The following is a 13,162-nucleotide window of genomic DNA, read 5'->3' as shown; positions in this document are numbered from 1 at the left end:
CAGTGCCGTGGGGCTGGGAGAGGGGATGAATAAAGGGAGCAAGTCAGGGTGACGCAGAAGGGAGTCGAAGAAAAGGAAAAGAAGGCTTAGTTAGGGAAGGCTTCTTGGAGAAGATGGGCCTTCAGTAAGGCTTTGAAGCCCGGAAGAGTCATCGTCTGTCCGATATGAGGAGGGAGGGCGTTCCAGGCCAGAGGAAGGACATGGGCGAGAGGTCGGCGGTGAGATAGAAGAGACTGAGGTACAAGTGAGAAGATTGGCATCAGAGGAGTGTAGCATACACCCTGGGTTGTAGTAGGAGAGCAGTGAGCTCCGGTAGGAGGGGGCAAGGTGATTGAGTGTTTTAAAGCCGATGATGATGAGTTTTTCTTTGACGTGGTGGTGCACGGGCCACCTCTAGAGGTTCTTGAGGAGTGGGGAAACATGGCCTGAAAGTCTTTGTAGAAAAACGATCTGGGCAGCAGAGTGAAGTATGGACTGGAGTGGGGAGAGACAGGAGGCAGGGAGTCAGCGAAGACGCTGTTAGAGTAATCAAGGCGGATGGGGATAAGTGACTGGATTAATGCGGTAGCAGTTTGGATGGAGGGGAAAGAGCAGATTTTGGTGATGATGTGAAGGTGTAACCAATGGGATTTAGTGATGGATGGAATATGTGGGTTGAATGAGAGAGAGGATCAAGGATAAGTCCAAGGTTATGGGCTTGTGAGACAAGAAGGATGGTGGTGCCGTCTACAGTGACGGGAAAGTCGGGGGAGGACAGGGTTTGGGTGGGAAGATAAGAAGTTCATTCATTCATTCAATTGTATTTATTGAGCACTTACTTTGTGCAGAGGACTGTACTAAGTTCCGTTTCAGGCGTATTAGATACAAGCTAATCAGATCAGACACACTCCATGTCCCAAATGGGGCGTACGCTCTGAGAAAGGAGAACATGTGTTGAATCCTCATTTTACAGATTTTTACCTTTTATTTGTTTCTAAGGTGTTACGTGCTTACTGTGCGCCAGGCACTGTACTAAGCACTGAGCTAGGTACGAGGTAATCAGGTTGGTCAAAGTCCATGTGACATGAGACACGGAGCCCACAGTTTTAATCCCCATTTTACAGATGAGATAATTAAGGCACAGAGAAGCGAAGTGACTTGCCTGTGGTCCCACAGCAAACAAGTGTCGGAGCCAGGATTAGAACGCAGGTCCTTCTAACTCCCAGGCCTGGGCTCTAGCCACTAGGCCATGCTGCTTCTCCTCTTGTCTGCTGTTCCTGGGCTGGGAAAATTGCTTTTTCCCCCCAGACAATCCAGATGGTACACGCCAGGGTTGTGAAAGAGGAAAGGGTGCGCAGGAAAAGCTACTTGCCAACAGGAGGAAGAGAGAAGCTCCTGCAGCTTTTGACTTTCGGAGCCAGGCTCGTGACGTCAATGTAAATGAACAAAAGGAGCCAGAAATGAATGGTTTCCTGGGGGCCTGAAAGAACCTGAGTATTTACTGAAGCGCCTCATCGGGAAGTGGCTCAGGCCCAGCCCAATCCAGCTTGGCCTGAGTTCTGCACCCTACGCCAGGCACAGGGCATTTTGGTATCTGCCCCACGTGTTTTCACACTTCATCATCATCATCATAATGGCATTTATTAAGCGCTTACTATGTGCAAAGCACTGTTTTAAGTGCTGGGGAGGTTACAAGGTGATCAGGTTGTCCCACAGGGGGCTCACAGTCTTCATCCCCATTCTACAGGTGAGGTAACTGAGGCAAGAGAAGTTAAGTGACTTGCCCAAAGTCACACAGCAGGCAAGAGGCGGAGTCAGGATTCAAACCCACGACCTCTGACTCCCAAGCCTGGGCTATTTCCACTAAGCCACGCTGCTTCTCTAATAATCTGTCACGTCCCCATTGTTCAGTACAGAGTTCGGCACATAGTAAGCGCTTCACTGAATACCACAATGATTATCACTAAGACGGGAGAAAGGCGCCGGGGAAGGCAGGGAACCTACATGGACTCAAACAGAGATGCCAAGGAAAGGGAGTCGATAGTTATCCTGTACAGGATCGAGCTCATTCCTGTCAGAAGCCCATCAGTCCCTTGCCTTTTTCCGTGGAATAGGAAGAGTGAGAGGGAACGACTCAGACCTCCAAAGTCTCCAGTGGGCAGAGAGGCAATGTGGCCTGGTGGAATGAGCACGGGACTGGGAGATTCCAGAGATTCCAGACCCAGATTCCAGTCCCAGCTCCTCCACTGCTTTCAAACTTGAAATGATGTGGAGAAGAAAAGAAGGGAATCTACGGCAGAAGCGTGGGAAGAAAGAGAAAGAAAGCAGAGTCTGGCGACTTTTCCATTATTATCTGAGTCATTGGGAAACACCATCCAGTGGAACCGCGGTCTCCGGCCAAAAAAATCCAAGCACGCTAGGAAGGAAATGTGAGGGAAAATAATGCCTGAGGAGGCCTCTAAAGATACATTTTTCATTCAACATAGTCCTATTGCCCTTCACTTAGTCACAGAAAACTGGGAAACCATCCTACTAGACTTGGGGAGATGTTAAAATTTCTGGAACATAGGGATGACTGAGAATCACAATACGCCAATTCCATTTTCCATGCTTCTTTAAGAATCCATTTTTGGGCCTCTACAAAGGATGGAAAAAGTGTAATTTAGGACTTTGATCAGGCAGAGAATGAGGTGCAGCCATCTGACCTATGAGTCTGAATTCATTTTTACTGGCTATGTAGAATTTTTTTAATTAATTCATTCATTCATTCAATCGTATTTATTGAGCGCTTACTGTGTGCAGAGCACTGTACTAAGCGCTTGGGAAGTACAAGTTGGCAACATATAGAGACGGTCCCTACCCAACAGTGAGCTCACAGTCTAGAAGGGGGAGACAGAGAACAAAACAAATTAACAAAATAAAATAAGTAGAATAAATATGTACAAGTAAAGTAAATAAATAAATTTTACACCTATAGCTCCTCTTGAGCAGAAATCCTGCTGTGGGATTCTGTTATACTTTCCCAAACACTGATCTGTGTTTTTCTTAATTTATTACAGCGCTTGCTATGTGTCAGGCACTGTTCTAAGTTCTGAAGTAGATACAAGCTAATCAATTCAAACACAGCCTGGGTCCCGCATGGGGCTCACAGTCTTAATCCCCATTTTACAGATAAGGTAACTGAGGCACAGAGAAGTTAAATGACTTGCCCAAGGTTACCCAGCAGACAAGTGGCAGAGATGGAATGAGAATCCAGTTCCTGCCAACTCCCAGGCCTGTGCTCTATCCACTAAGCCATGCTGCTTCCCTGTTCTCCGCCCTAATTAGATAGTGAGCCCTGGGTGGGACAGGGGCTGTGTTTGATCCGATCAACCAAATATGCCCCAGTGCTTAGAACAGTGTTTGACACAAAGTAAGAGCTTAAAAAATAAAGAAGCAGCCTGGCATAGTGGATAGAGTACGGGCCTGGAAGCAAGAGGGACCTGGGTTCTAATCCCAGCTCTGTCACTCGTCTGCTGTGTGAACATGGGCAAGTCACTTCACTTCTCTGGGCCTCAGTTATCTCATCTGTAAAATGGGGATTAAGACTGTAAACCCCATGTGGGACGTGGACTGTGTCCAACCTGATTAGCTTGTATCTACCCCAGGGCTTAGTTTAGTGCCTGGCACATAGCAAACACTTAACAAATACCATAGAAACACCCCAACTGTTGTTGTTGTTATTATTATCATTATTGTTATTACTGAGAACAGTGTATTGAACTCAGAAGTTGTTTAATAATACCAATAAATCAATCAGGCATATTTACTGAGCACCTACGATGTGCAGGGCACTCTACTAGAGGTCATGGGTTCAAATCCCGGCTTCGCCAATTGTCAGCTGTGTGACCTTGGGCAAGTCACTTCACTTCTCTGTGCCTCAGTTCCCTCATATGTAAAATGGGGATTAAGACTGTGAGCCCCCCTGGGGGACAACCTGATCACCTTGTAACCTCCCCAGCGCTTAGAACAATGCTTTGCACGTAGTAAACGCTTAATAAATGCCATTATTATTATCATCAATCGTATTTATTGAGTGCTTGCTGTGTGCAGAGCACTGTACTAAGCACTTGGGAAGTACAAATTGGCAACATATAGAGACAGTCCCTACCCAACAGTGGGCTCACAGTCTAAAATTATTATTATTACTAGTCTCTGGGGAGCACTCAATAGAATTAGTAGACAAGATCTCTGACCTCTAGGAATTTACAATGTAATAGGGGAGTCAGATAGATAGGAGGAAGAAGGAGATCTATTCATGGGCTAGTGCTTAGGTAATAAAATAAATGTCACTGCTACTGTTAATACTACACGATTCTGGATGAAGAGAATTATATCTTAGTTGATTAATCGTAGTATTCGTTAAGTGCTATTTGCCAAGCACTATAGTAAGCTTGGCACATAGCACTTAACGAATCTTACGATTACGGGATTATCAGGTCCCAAATGGGGCTCACAGTCTAAGTAGGAGGGAGAACAGGTATTGAGTCCCCATTATGGAGGTGAGGGAACTGAGGTACCGAGAAGTGAAGTGACCTGCCCAAAGTCACACAACAGATGTGTGGCAGAACCGGAATTAGAACCCAGGTCCTCTGACATTTGACATCCAGGCCTGCGTTCTTCCCATCGGGCCTCCCTGCTGCCCATCTTCTCTTTCCCAGGTAAGGCCTGGAAATGAAGCCAGGTTTCTGGAATAAAAAGAGATTGGTTGGCTCCTGGGGGTGAATTCAGTTGTATCTTGGGCATGCGTTGAAAACTGGGGAATTAGCTGTCAGCACGGTTGTAAATGCATAAGAGCAGTTACAGGTGAGATGCCTAATGCAACTCCACAGTGTACACAGATCTGTTCAGGCACGCAAACCATTTGGGCAAATCCTGACGATAGCGGACAAACTTCAATCCAGTCATTCTATCCTTCCCTTACCACTTATATAAACAATTACCTTAAAAAAAAAGCTTCTTTCGGGAGATTTTTATCGGATTTTGTTCATTTAGCCTAAAGACTGCTTAATGACACATTGCTGGATGGCTTTACATTAATAATATATTCAATTTTGTTTCTGCGGTAGAACTTCAACAGCCAAGTGGCTGTGCCCCACCTAGGCCTGGGAGATCAAGCACCACAACATTTCCAAAGGTGCTGAACTTAGTTTTCTTATTCAGTGAACAGAAAAGGGGTCTGGGCTATCAGGGACACAGAGCAGAGCCCCCCTCCTTCCCAAGCGCCTAGTACAGTGCTCTGCACATAGTAAGCGCTCAATAAATGCGATTGATGATGATGATGATCTTGCCATTATCTGCCTCCCTGGAAGTCAAGTCAGCAGGCACTGGGATCTACCAGAAAAAAATTACCCAGTGCCAACTTGAGTCAATCGATTATTGGTATTTATTAAGGGTTTACTTTGCGCAGAGCACTGTACTTAAGTGCTTGGGGGAGTAAAATACAATAGAGATGGTAGACACTGTCCCTGCCGTCTAGGAGCTTGCAATCTAGTCGGGGAGACAGGCTTTAAAATAAATTACATATAGGAAAGTGGTATTTACGCAATTGCTGCGGGGCTAGGGGTGGGGTGAGTATTAAAGTGCTTAATCTCGATCACTCGCTGTGTGACCTTGGATAAATCTCTGCACCTTTCTGTTCTGCCCCCAATCTCATAGGAATCTTGTGAATCGGGGTCACGGTGTGTGAATCATTCCCACTGTGTTTGAAGCCCTCGGATCCCTTCGGTTGAAATGAATTGTATCAGTTATTTTCTTGATTTAGGGAGATCAGAGAGCCCGGGTTCTTTATAGCAGCTCCAACCCTGAACGGCTGTGTGACCTAGGGTTACGTCAATTTGTTTTTCTGAACCTCAGTTTCCTCATCTGTAAAATGGGTATTAAGCGCCTGTTGTCCTTTCTCCTTCGACTGTGAGCCCCATGTGGGTCAGAGACTGTGTCCAATCCGATTAGCCTCTGGGTACCTCAGCATTCAGCACAGTTCCTATATGTAGAGTTTGGAAAAAAATTCACAAATACCTGATCCATGGAGCCCCCAGAGGCTCGCAATCCAACAATGAAGCTAGGAGGGGAATTGACGTGAAACCAGAACAATATATGACAAATTCAAGGGTGACAGAGCAATGTGGCAGAATTTCAGGCTCCCCTTTTTTTGGTATTGTTAAGCACTTACTATGTGCCGGGCACTACTCTAAGCACCCGGCTAGATACAAGGTAACTGAATTGGACACAGTCCCTGCCCCAGGTGGGGCTCCCAATCTTCATCCCCATTTTACAGATGAGGCAACTGAGGCACAGAGGAGTGAAGCGACTGGTTCGATGTCATACAGCAGACAAGAGACAGAGCCAGGGTTAGAACCCAGGTCCTTCTGACTCCCAGGCTCCAAGCCCTATCCACTAGGCCACACTGCTTCTCACGGCTTAGCCTAACAATCACACCAGTCGCAAGGGCGTCCTTCTCGACGATCTGAAAGTTGAGAAAGCCTCACACCTCAGGAGTTTCTTCTCCTCTTCCAGGTCGGAGCAGGGGCCCCTTGCCGGCATTCCAGGGCATTCCAGGGTCTGAGCAGCTTCTCTCCCGTGTGACTCACCCTGGAAATGATCGGTCAATTGTATTTATTGAACACTTACTGTGTGCAGAGTACTTTACTAAGCACTTGATACAAAGTAAAAATAGAACATAAACATTCCCCACCCACAACGACTTTATAGTCTAGAGTCGAAAGTCTAGTGATTAATTAATTCATTCATTCAATCGTATTTATTGAGTGCTTACCATGTGCAGAGCACTGTACTAAGCGCTTGGGAAGTACAAGTAGCAGGCCTTTCCCTTTCTAGACTGCAAGCCCACTGTTGGGTAGGGACCATCTTTATATGTTGCCAACTTGTACTTCCCAAGCGCTTAGTACAGTGCTCTGCACACAGTAAGCGCTCAATAAATATGATTGAATGAATGAATGAATGAATGAGGCCTACCCATACTGAGCCCCCTCCTTCCTCTCCCCCTCCTCCCCTTCCCCATCCCCCCACCTTACCTCCTTCCCTTCCCCACAGCACCTGTATATATGTATATATGTTTGTGCGTATTTATTACTCTATTTATTTATTTTATTTGTACATATTTATTCTATTTATTTTATTTTGTTAATATGTTTTGTTTTGTCTCTGTCTCCCCCTTCTAGACTGTGAGCCCACTGTTGGGTAGGGACCATCTCTATATGTTGCCAACTTGTACTTCCCAAGCGCTTAGTACAGTGCTCTGAACACAGTAAGCGCTCAATAAATACGATTGAATGAATGAATGAAAGTCGGCAACATATAGAGACGGTCCCTACCCAACAATGGGCTCACACTCTAGAAGGGGAAGACAGACAACAAAACAAAACATGTAGACAGGTATCAAAATTGTCAGAACAAATAGAAATAAAAGCTAGAGGCACATCATTAACAAAATAAGTAGAGTAGTAAATATGTACAAGTTAAACAAATAGAGTAGTACATCTGTACAAATATGTACAAGTGCTGTGGGGAGGGGAAGGAGGTAACATGCCCAGAGCATTTCTGCACAAAGATAATCCGGGAAGCAGAGTGAAATTGAGACTGAAGTGGGGAGAGACAGGAGGATGGGAGATCAGAGAGGAGGCTGATGCAGTAATCCAGTTAGGTTAGGATGAGAGATTGAACCAGCAAGGTAATGGTTCGGATGGAGAGGAAAGGGTGGATCTTGGCGATGTTGCGGAGGTGAGACCGGCAGGTTTTGGTGACGGATTGGATGTGTGGGGTGAACGAGAGAGCTGAGTCGAGGATGACACCAAGATTGCGGGCTTGTGAGACGGGAAGGATGGTAGTGCCGTCTACAGTGATGGGAAAGTCAGGGAGAGGACAAGGTTTGGGAGGGAAGACAAGGAGTTCAGTCTTGGCCATATTGAGTTTTAGATGGCGGGTAGACATCCAGATGGAGATGTCCTGAAGGCAGGAGGAGATCTGAGCCTGGAGGGAGGAAGAGAGAGCAGGGGCAGAGATATAGATTTAATTTAGAATGAATAATACTGATGGTATTCGTTAAGCGCTTATGATGTGCCAGCGCCGTTCTAAGCACGGGGGTAGATACAAGATAAGCAGGTTGGACACAGGTTGTGTCCCTGTGCTGCATGGGGCTCGCATTCTAAGTAAGAAGGAGCACAGGGATTGAATCACCATTTTAAAGATGAGGAAATTGAAGCACAGAGATGTTTAGTGGCTTGACTGAGGTCACACAGCAGTCGAGTGGCAGAGCTGGAATGAGAACTCAGGTCCTCTGACTCCCAGGCCTCTGTTAGGCCTTGCTGCTTGCCTAGTCATAGTAATAATAATAATAATAATAATAATAATAATAATAATAATAATGGTATTTGTTAAGGGCTTATTATGAGCAAAGCACTGTTCTAATGCTGGAGTAGATATGGGCTAATCAGGTCGGAAACAGTCCCTATCACACATGGGGCTCACAGTCTCAATCCTCATTTCATGGTTGAGGAAACTGAGGCACAGAAAAGTGAAGTGCCTTGCCCAAGATAACACAGCAGCCAACTGGGCAGACCCTTCTCCCCCCTTTTCAATAGCCTAGTTGAATAACATGCAATTGTGCACATTTTCCTGGAAAGGCAAGTACTCTAGGAAACAAGGCAAAAATGCAGAAGAGATGATGAAATTCTGCAGCGATGCGGGGAGTTCTGCATTTATACCAGGCTTTGGCAGGGTTTGAATAACTGGCAAAGTCACTTCATACAATGTTTACCTCTTTTGTGTCACCAAATCAGGTTTCTGTGATCAGCGGAACATATCTCGGCCTTGACTACATGAGTAAATTGAATGGACGTGATGGAGGAGTCATTATTAATATGTCTTCTCTGGCAGGTAAGCCAACAATAATAATAATAATGATTATGGTATTTACTAAGCACTTACTACATGCCAGGCACTGTACTAAGCACTGGGTTGGATACAAGCAAATTGTGTTGGACACAGTCCCTGTTACACGAGGGGCTCAGTCTCAACTCCCATTTTTTAGATGAGGTAACTAAAGCACAGAGAAGTGAAGTGACTTCCCCAAGGTCATCCAGCAGACAAGTGGCGTAGCAGGATTCTGATGCCCAGGCCCATGCTCTCTAGTTTTTACCAGAAATATCTACCTATTCAAAGCATCTCTTTCTTTTCTCCCTTCTCCGCCTTCTATCACTTCTTCCCATCTGAAATCACATCTGTAAGAAACAGCAGAACTTGCAGTTTGTTCTGCTTTGATAATGATGCACAGCGATTAAGCACTGAGTAATGTTGCTGTTATGAGCCTCTGTGTTTGTCTTCAGGTGGCTGTTGTCATCTTCCTCACTGCTCTCATATTTCCTCTTCTCTTCCTACGTCCGTTAAGGTCTCAGTCTCTTCACCACTTGCTGTGGTTTCAAGATCCACAGTTCCATACCTAGTGCATTGTTCTTGTGATCGAATCAGCTATTGCATCGTTTAACGTCTCAGGTTCACAAATAAGAACGCTAAGGGAATCATTCCCTACCGATCCTTCTGACTTTTCTTTTAGCTTGGCCTTGGATTGTTTGTGTTCTGTTTGCCCGGAATATTGGACTGTAGCCATTTTGGTGATAATAATAATAATAATGGTATTTGTTAAGCGCTTACTATGTGCAAAGCACTGTTCTAAGCACAGGGGAGGTTACAAGGTGATCAGGTTGTTCCACAGTGGGCTCACAGTCTTTATTCCCCATTTTACAGATGAGGGAACTGAGGCACAGAGAAGTGAAGTGACTTGCCCAAAGTCACAAAGCTGACAATTGGCAGAGCAGGGATTTGAACCCATGACCTCTGACTCCAAAGTCCGGGCTCTTTCCACTGTCATACTGCTTCTCTAAGAGTGATAGCAATAGTTGTAGCGGTAGTAATAATAGCAGTAGCAATAACTGGAGCAACAGAAGCAGTAATAGCAGTAGCACTAATAGTAGCAGTAGCAGCAATAGTAGAATTAGCAAGAATAGTAATAACATTAATGACAATAATAATTATCATTATTATGGTACTTGTTAAGTGCTTACTATGGACTTACTAAAGAGGGATGCAAACAAAAATATTCGTAAATGGAGTGGTAAAAAGAAATAGTCGAATAACCACATATACATGACGGGAGAGGACTGGTATAAATAAGCTCATAAGTGCTAGACTGTTGTCAGACTTAGTCAGTATTTAATCTATCAATGTTGCCGAGTGGTTAAAGGCCCAGCCTGGGAGTCAGAGGACCTGGATTCTAATCCTGGCCTGACATTCGTTGGCTGTGTGACCTTGGGCAAGTCATTCGCTGTCACTTTTAGGAAGGATTTGAATGTGGGAAAGCTATGGTCTTTGGGGATTGGGAAGGGAGTGAACGGTGTGAGCAGAGAAACAGATGTGGGGGAGATGAACTAGGAACACCTGGAAGGCAGTGTGTAATTCAGAGACTTCATTCTGGGCAATCAGAGAGTCAGTAAGTCCTGGAATGTTTTCTAATAAACCCTTAAGGGACTTTCTGTAATGGTAGGGCCAAATTCCAAAGGCGATGCTATTTTTCCTCAATAGCAGGGTTTGTGTTGATGAGTGCGGAGATTTGACTCGTGACCCAAATTGTCACTGGCTTTTGGGAGGCTATTTCCCTTCGATTCACGAAGCAGGAGGCCCAATTTCCAAAGTCTTGGTGTTTCTGAAGAACACCATTATGTAATTTTCTTTCTGATCTAGTAGAATCTCAATTATCCCAACTCCCTGGATCTGAGGATATCACTAAGTAAGCTTCTTGTGGGCAGGGATCGTTTCTGTCAACACTTTACCAAGAACTGAATACAGTGCTCTGCATGAATTGCTCAATAATTTCTGATGATTGATTGATTTTTTTTTTCCCCACTCGTATTTGTTAAGTGCTTACTACGTGCCAGGCACTGTACTAAGCACTGGGGTAGAATTAAGATAAACAGGTGGAACACAGTCCCTGTCCCCCGTGGGGCTCACGGCCTTAATCCCCATTTTACAGATGAAAGACCTGAGGCCCATTGAAGTCGCTTGCCCAAAGTCCCACAGCAGACAAGTGGCAGAGCTGGGATTAGAACCCAGGTCCTTCTGCCTCCCAGTCCCGGGCTCTTTCCATTAGGCTACCCAGCTTCCCGATTGTTCGATTGCTCACTTCTTGTCACCGAGGTTTTCGTTCTTCTGACATGTTCCTCTCCAATTCGACGGTGTAATTGACCCGGGACATGGCAGCCCAGAGACGGGCCTGGCTCGTTGTTGACAAAAACTGAAGTGAAACAGTCATGACAAACAATTACCCGTTGGGTTCCGGGTCTCAAGAGTTGAGCACACCCTCCTCCAGTACGCTGAATAACCATTTTTCCCCTCCACCTTCCTCCTCTGTTGTTCAAGCTTATTAGTGGCGTTTGGCTCTTCCCTCACGTCACTGGCCATTACTCATTAACGTCTCTGCCCAACCCAGCTGAACTTTAGAATAGGACACTACACCCCTGAATAGGTGCAAGAGATCGTTCGGATTCCTCCGTTCAAGTTGAATATAATTCTCAGGCACGTCCAGTAAAGGGAAATAGAGAAACAGTCTCTGAGAAAATAGGGGGAGGATGAGGGAGGGAGCGGGTAAGGAGAAAACCTAGAGAGGGAACTCTGTAGACTGAGCTTTAAGATGACCTCTGTGGTGTTTACTTGGAGTTGGGACCGAAGGTCAGCGGTCTGAAGGAGTGGCGTAATTGGAATGGTATTTCCTATAAAAGGTTGAGAGGACACACCACGAAAGCGATAAACACAAATATCGCTCCTTATTGAAAGCTCGGTGTGTTTGCGCACCGTGGTGTCCACCTGGTTAGGGAAAAGGATGCCTTAAAACCTGCTGACTGAGACTGGAAAGTTTGCTCGAGCTAATCAGTGGTTCCTCTGGGTCTCTCTCAGTTGTCTCTCTGGCGACGAAGGCGATGATTTCCATGAGTCTGTCGTTATGGAATCTTAGGAGCCTAAACAGGCAGATCCAGGATCAGCCAGGTTGTATCCTGGATACAAATTTTCAATCCATCACTGATATTTATTGAGCTCTTTCTGTGTACAGAGCACTATACTGAGCACTTGGGAGAGGACTGTACAACAGAATGGGTAGGGGAGATCCCTGGCCACAAGGATCTTACCGTCTACAGGGAAAGGTTACAAACTATTTTCCCATTGAAGGTTAGCCGTGAGTGTTTGCTTTTATCTGAGCTGCACCTTCTCAGTTTCAAAACCGATCCTAAGATCCAAGCAGCAGATTTCTACTCTCATTTTGGCTCTCCTGGTGATATTTCAATTAATTAAATAAGACTCTTATTAATCAATCAATGAATAGTATTTATTGTGCTTACTGTATACAGAGCACTGTGCTAGGCACTCAGCGGGGTTAGACACGGTCTCTGTCCCACATGGGGCTCACAGCCTTAATCTCCATTTTACAGATGAGGTAACTGAGGAAAAGAGAAGTAAAGTGACTTGCCCATGGTCACACAGCAGACAAGTGGCAGAGTTAGGATTAGAACCCAAGCCCACGCTCTATCTGCTAGGCCGTGCTGCTTTTCACTGTGGGCAGAGAACGTGTCTACCAACTCTGTTGTATTGTACTCTCCCAGGCAGTTAGTTCAGTGCTCTGCACATAGTAAGTGTTCTGCACACTAAATACCACTGATGGATTAATTTCTACTCTCCCCTGATTTAGCACCCCAAAACCACCACCCTAGCACTTTATGCCAACCACGCACTATGTACTAACAAGCATCTACATAGCACCTGTGAAGATACCCACCCTATAATGATGACGATGATGATGATGGTATTTTTTAAGCGCTTACTATGTGCCAAGCACTGTTCTAAGCACTGGGGGAGATACAAGTTATCAAGTTGTCCCATGTGGGGATCACTGTCTTAGTCCCCATTTTACAGATGAGGTAATGAGGCAGAGAGAAGTGAAGTGACTTGCCCAAAGTCACACAGCTGACAAGTGGCGGAGCCAGGATTAGAACCCACGACCACTGACTCCCAAGTCCGGGCTCTTTCCACTGAGCCACGCTGCTTCTCCCTACGGCTAAGCACTTAGCCTCTGAACCCCATA

At 45.5% G+C, this 13,162-nt stretch overlaps 1 protein-coding gene across 1 annotated transcript in view; it reads left to right on the top strand.

Moving 5' to 3' along the window:
• Positions 1-13,162, top strand: part of HPGD (15-hydroxyprostaglandin dehydrogenase) — a 45,702-nt gene that overhangs the window by 19,439 nt on the left and 13,101 nt on the right. The window contains exon 4 of the mRNA XM_038755147.1: positions 8,817-8,913. Within this exon, the coding sequence (XP_038611075.1) occupies positions 8,817-8,913 (97 nt within the window). The remainder of the gene's footprint in view (positions 1-8,816; positions 8,914-13,162) is intronic.

This window comes from Tachyglossus aculeatus, chromosome 12 (genome assembly GCF_015852505.1).
Source record: "Tachyglossus aculeatus isolate mTacAcu1 chromosome 12, mTacAcu1.pri, whole genome shotgun sequence".
Taxonomy (NCBI): domain Eukaryota; kingdom Metazoa; phylum Chordata; class Mammalia; order Monotremata; family Tachyglossidae; genus Tachyglossus; species Tachyglossus aculeatus.
Note: the sequence above shows the minus strand (reverse complement) of the source record. Positions and strands in the feature narration are given on the sequence as shown.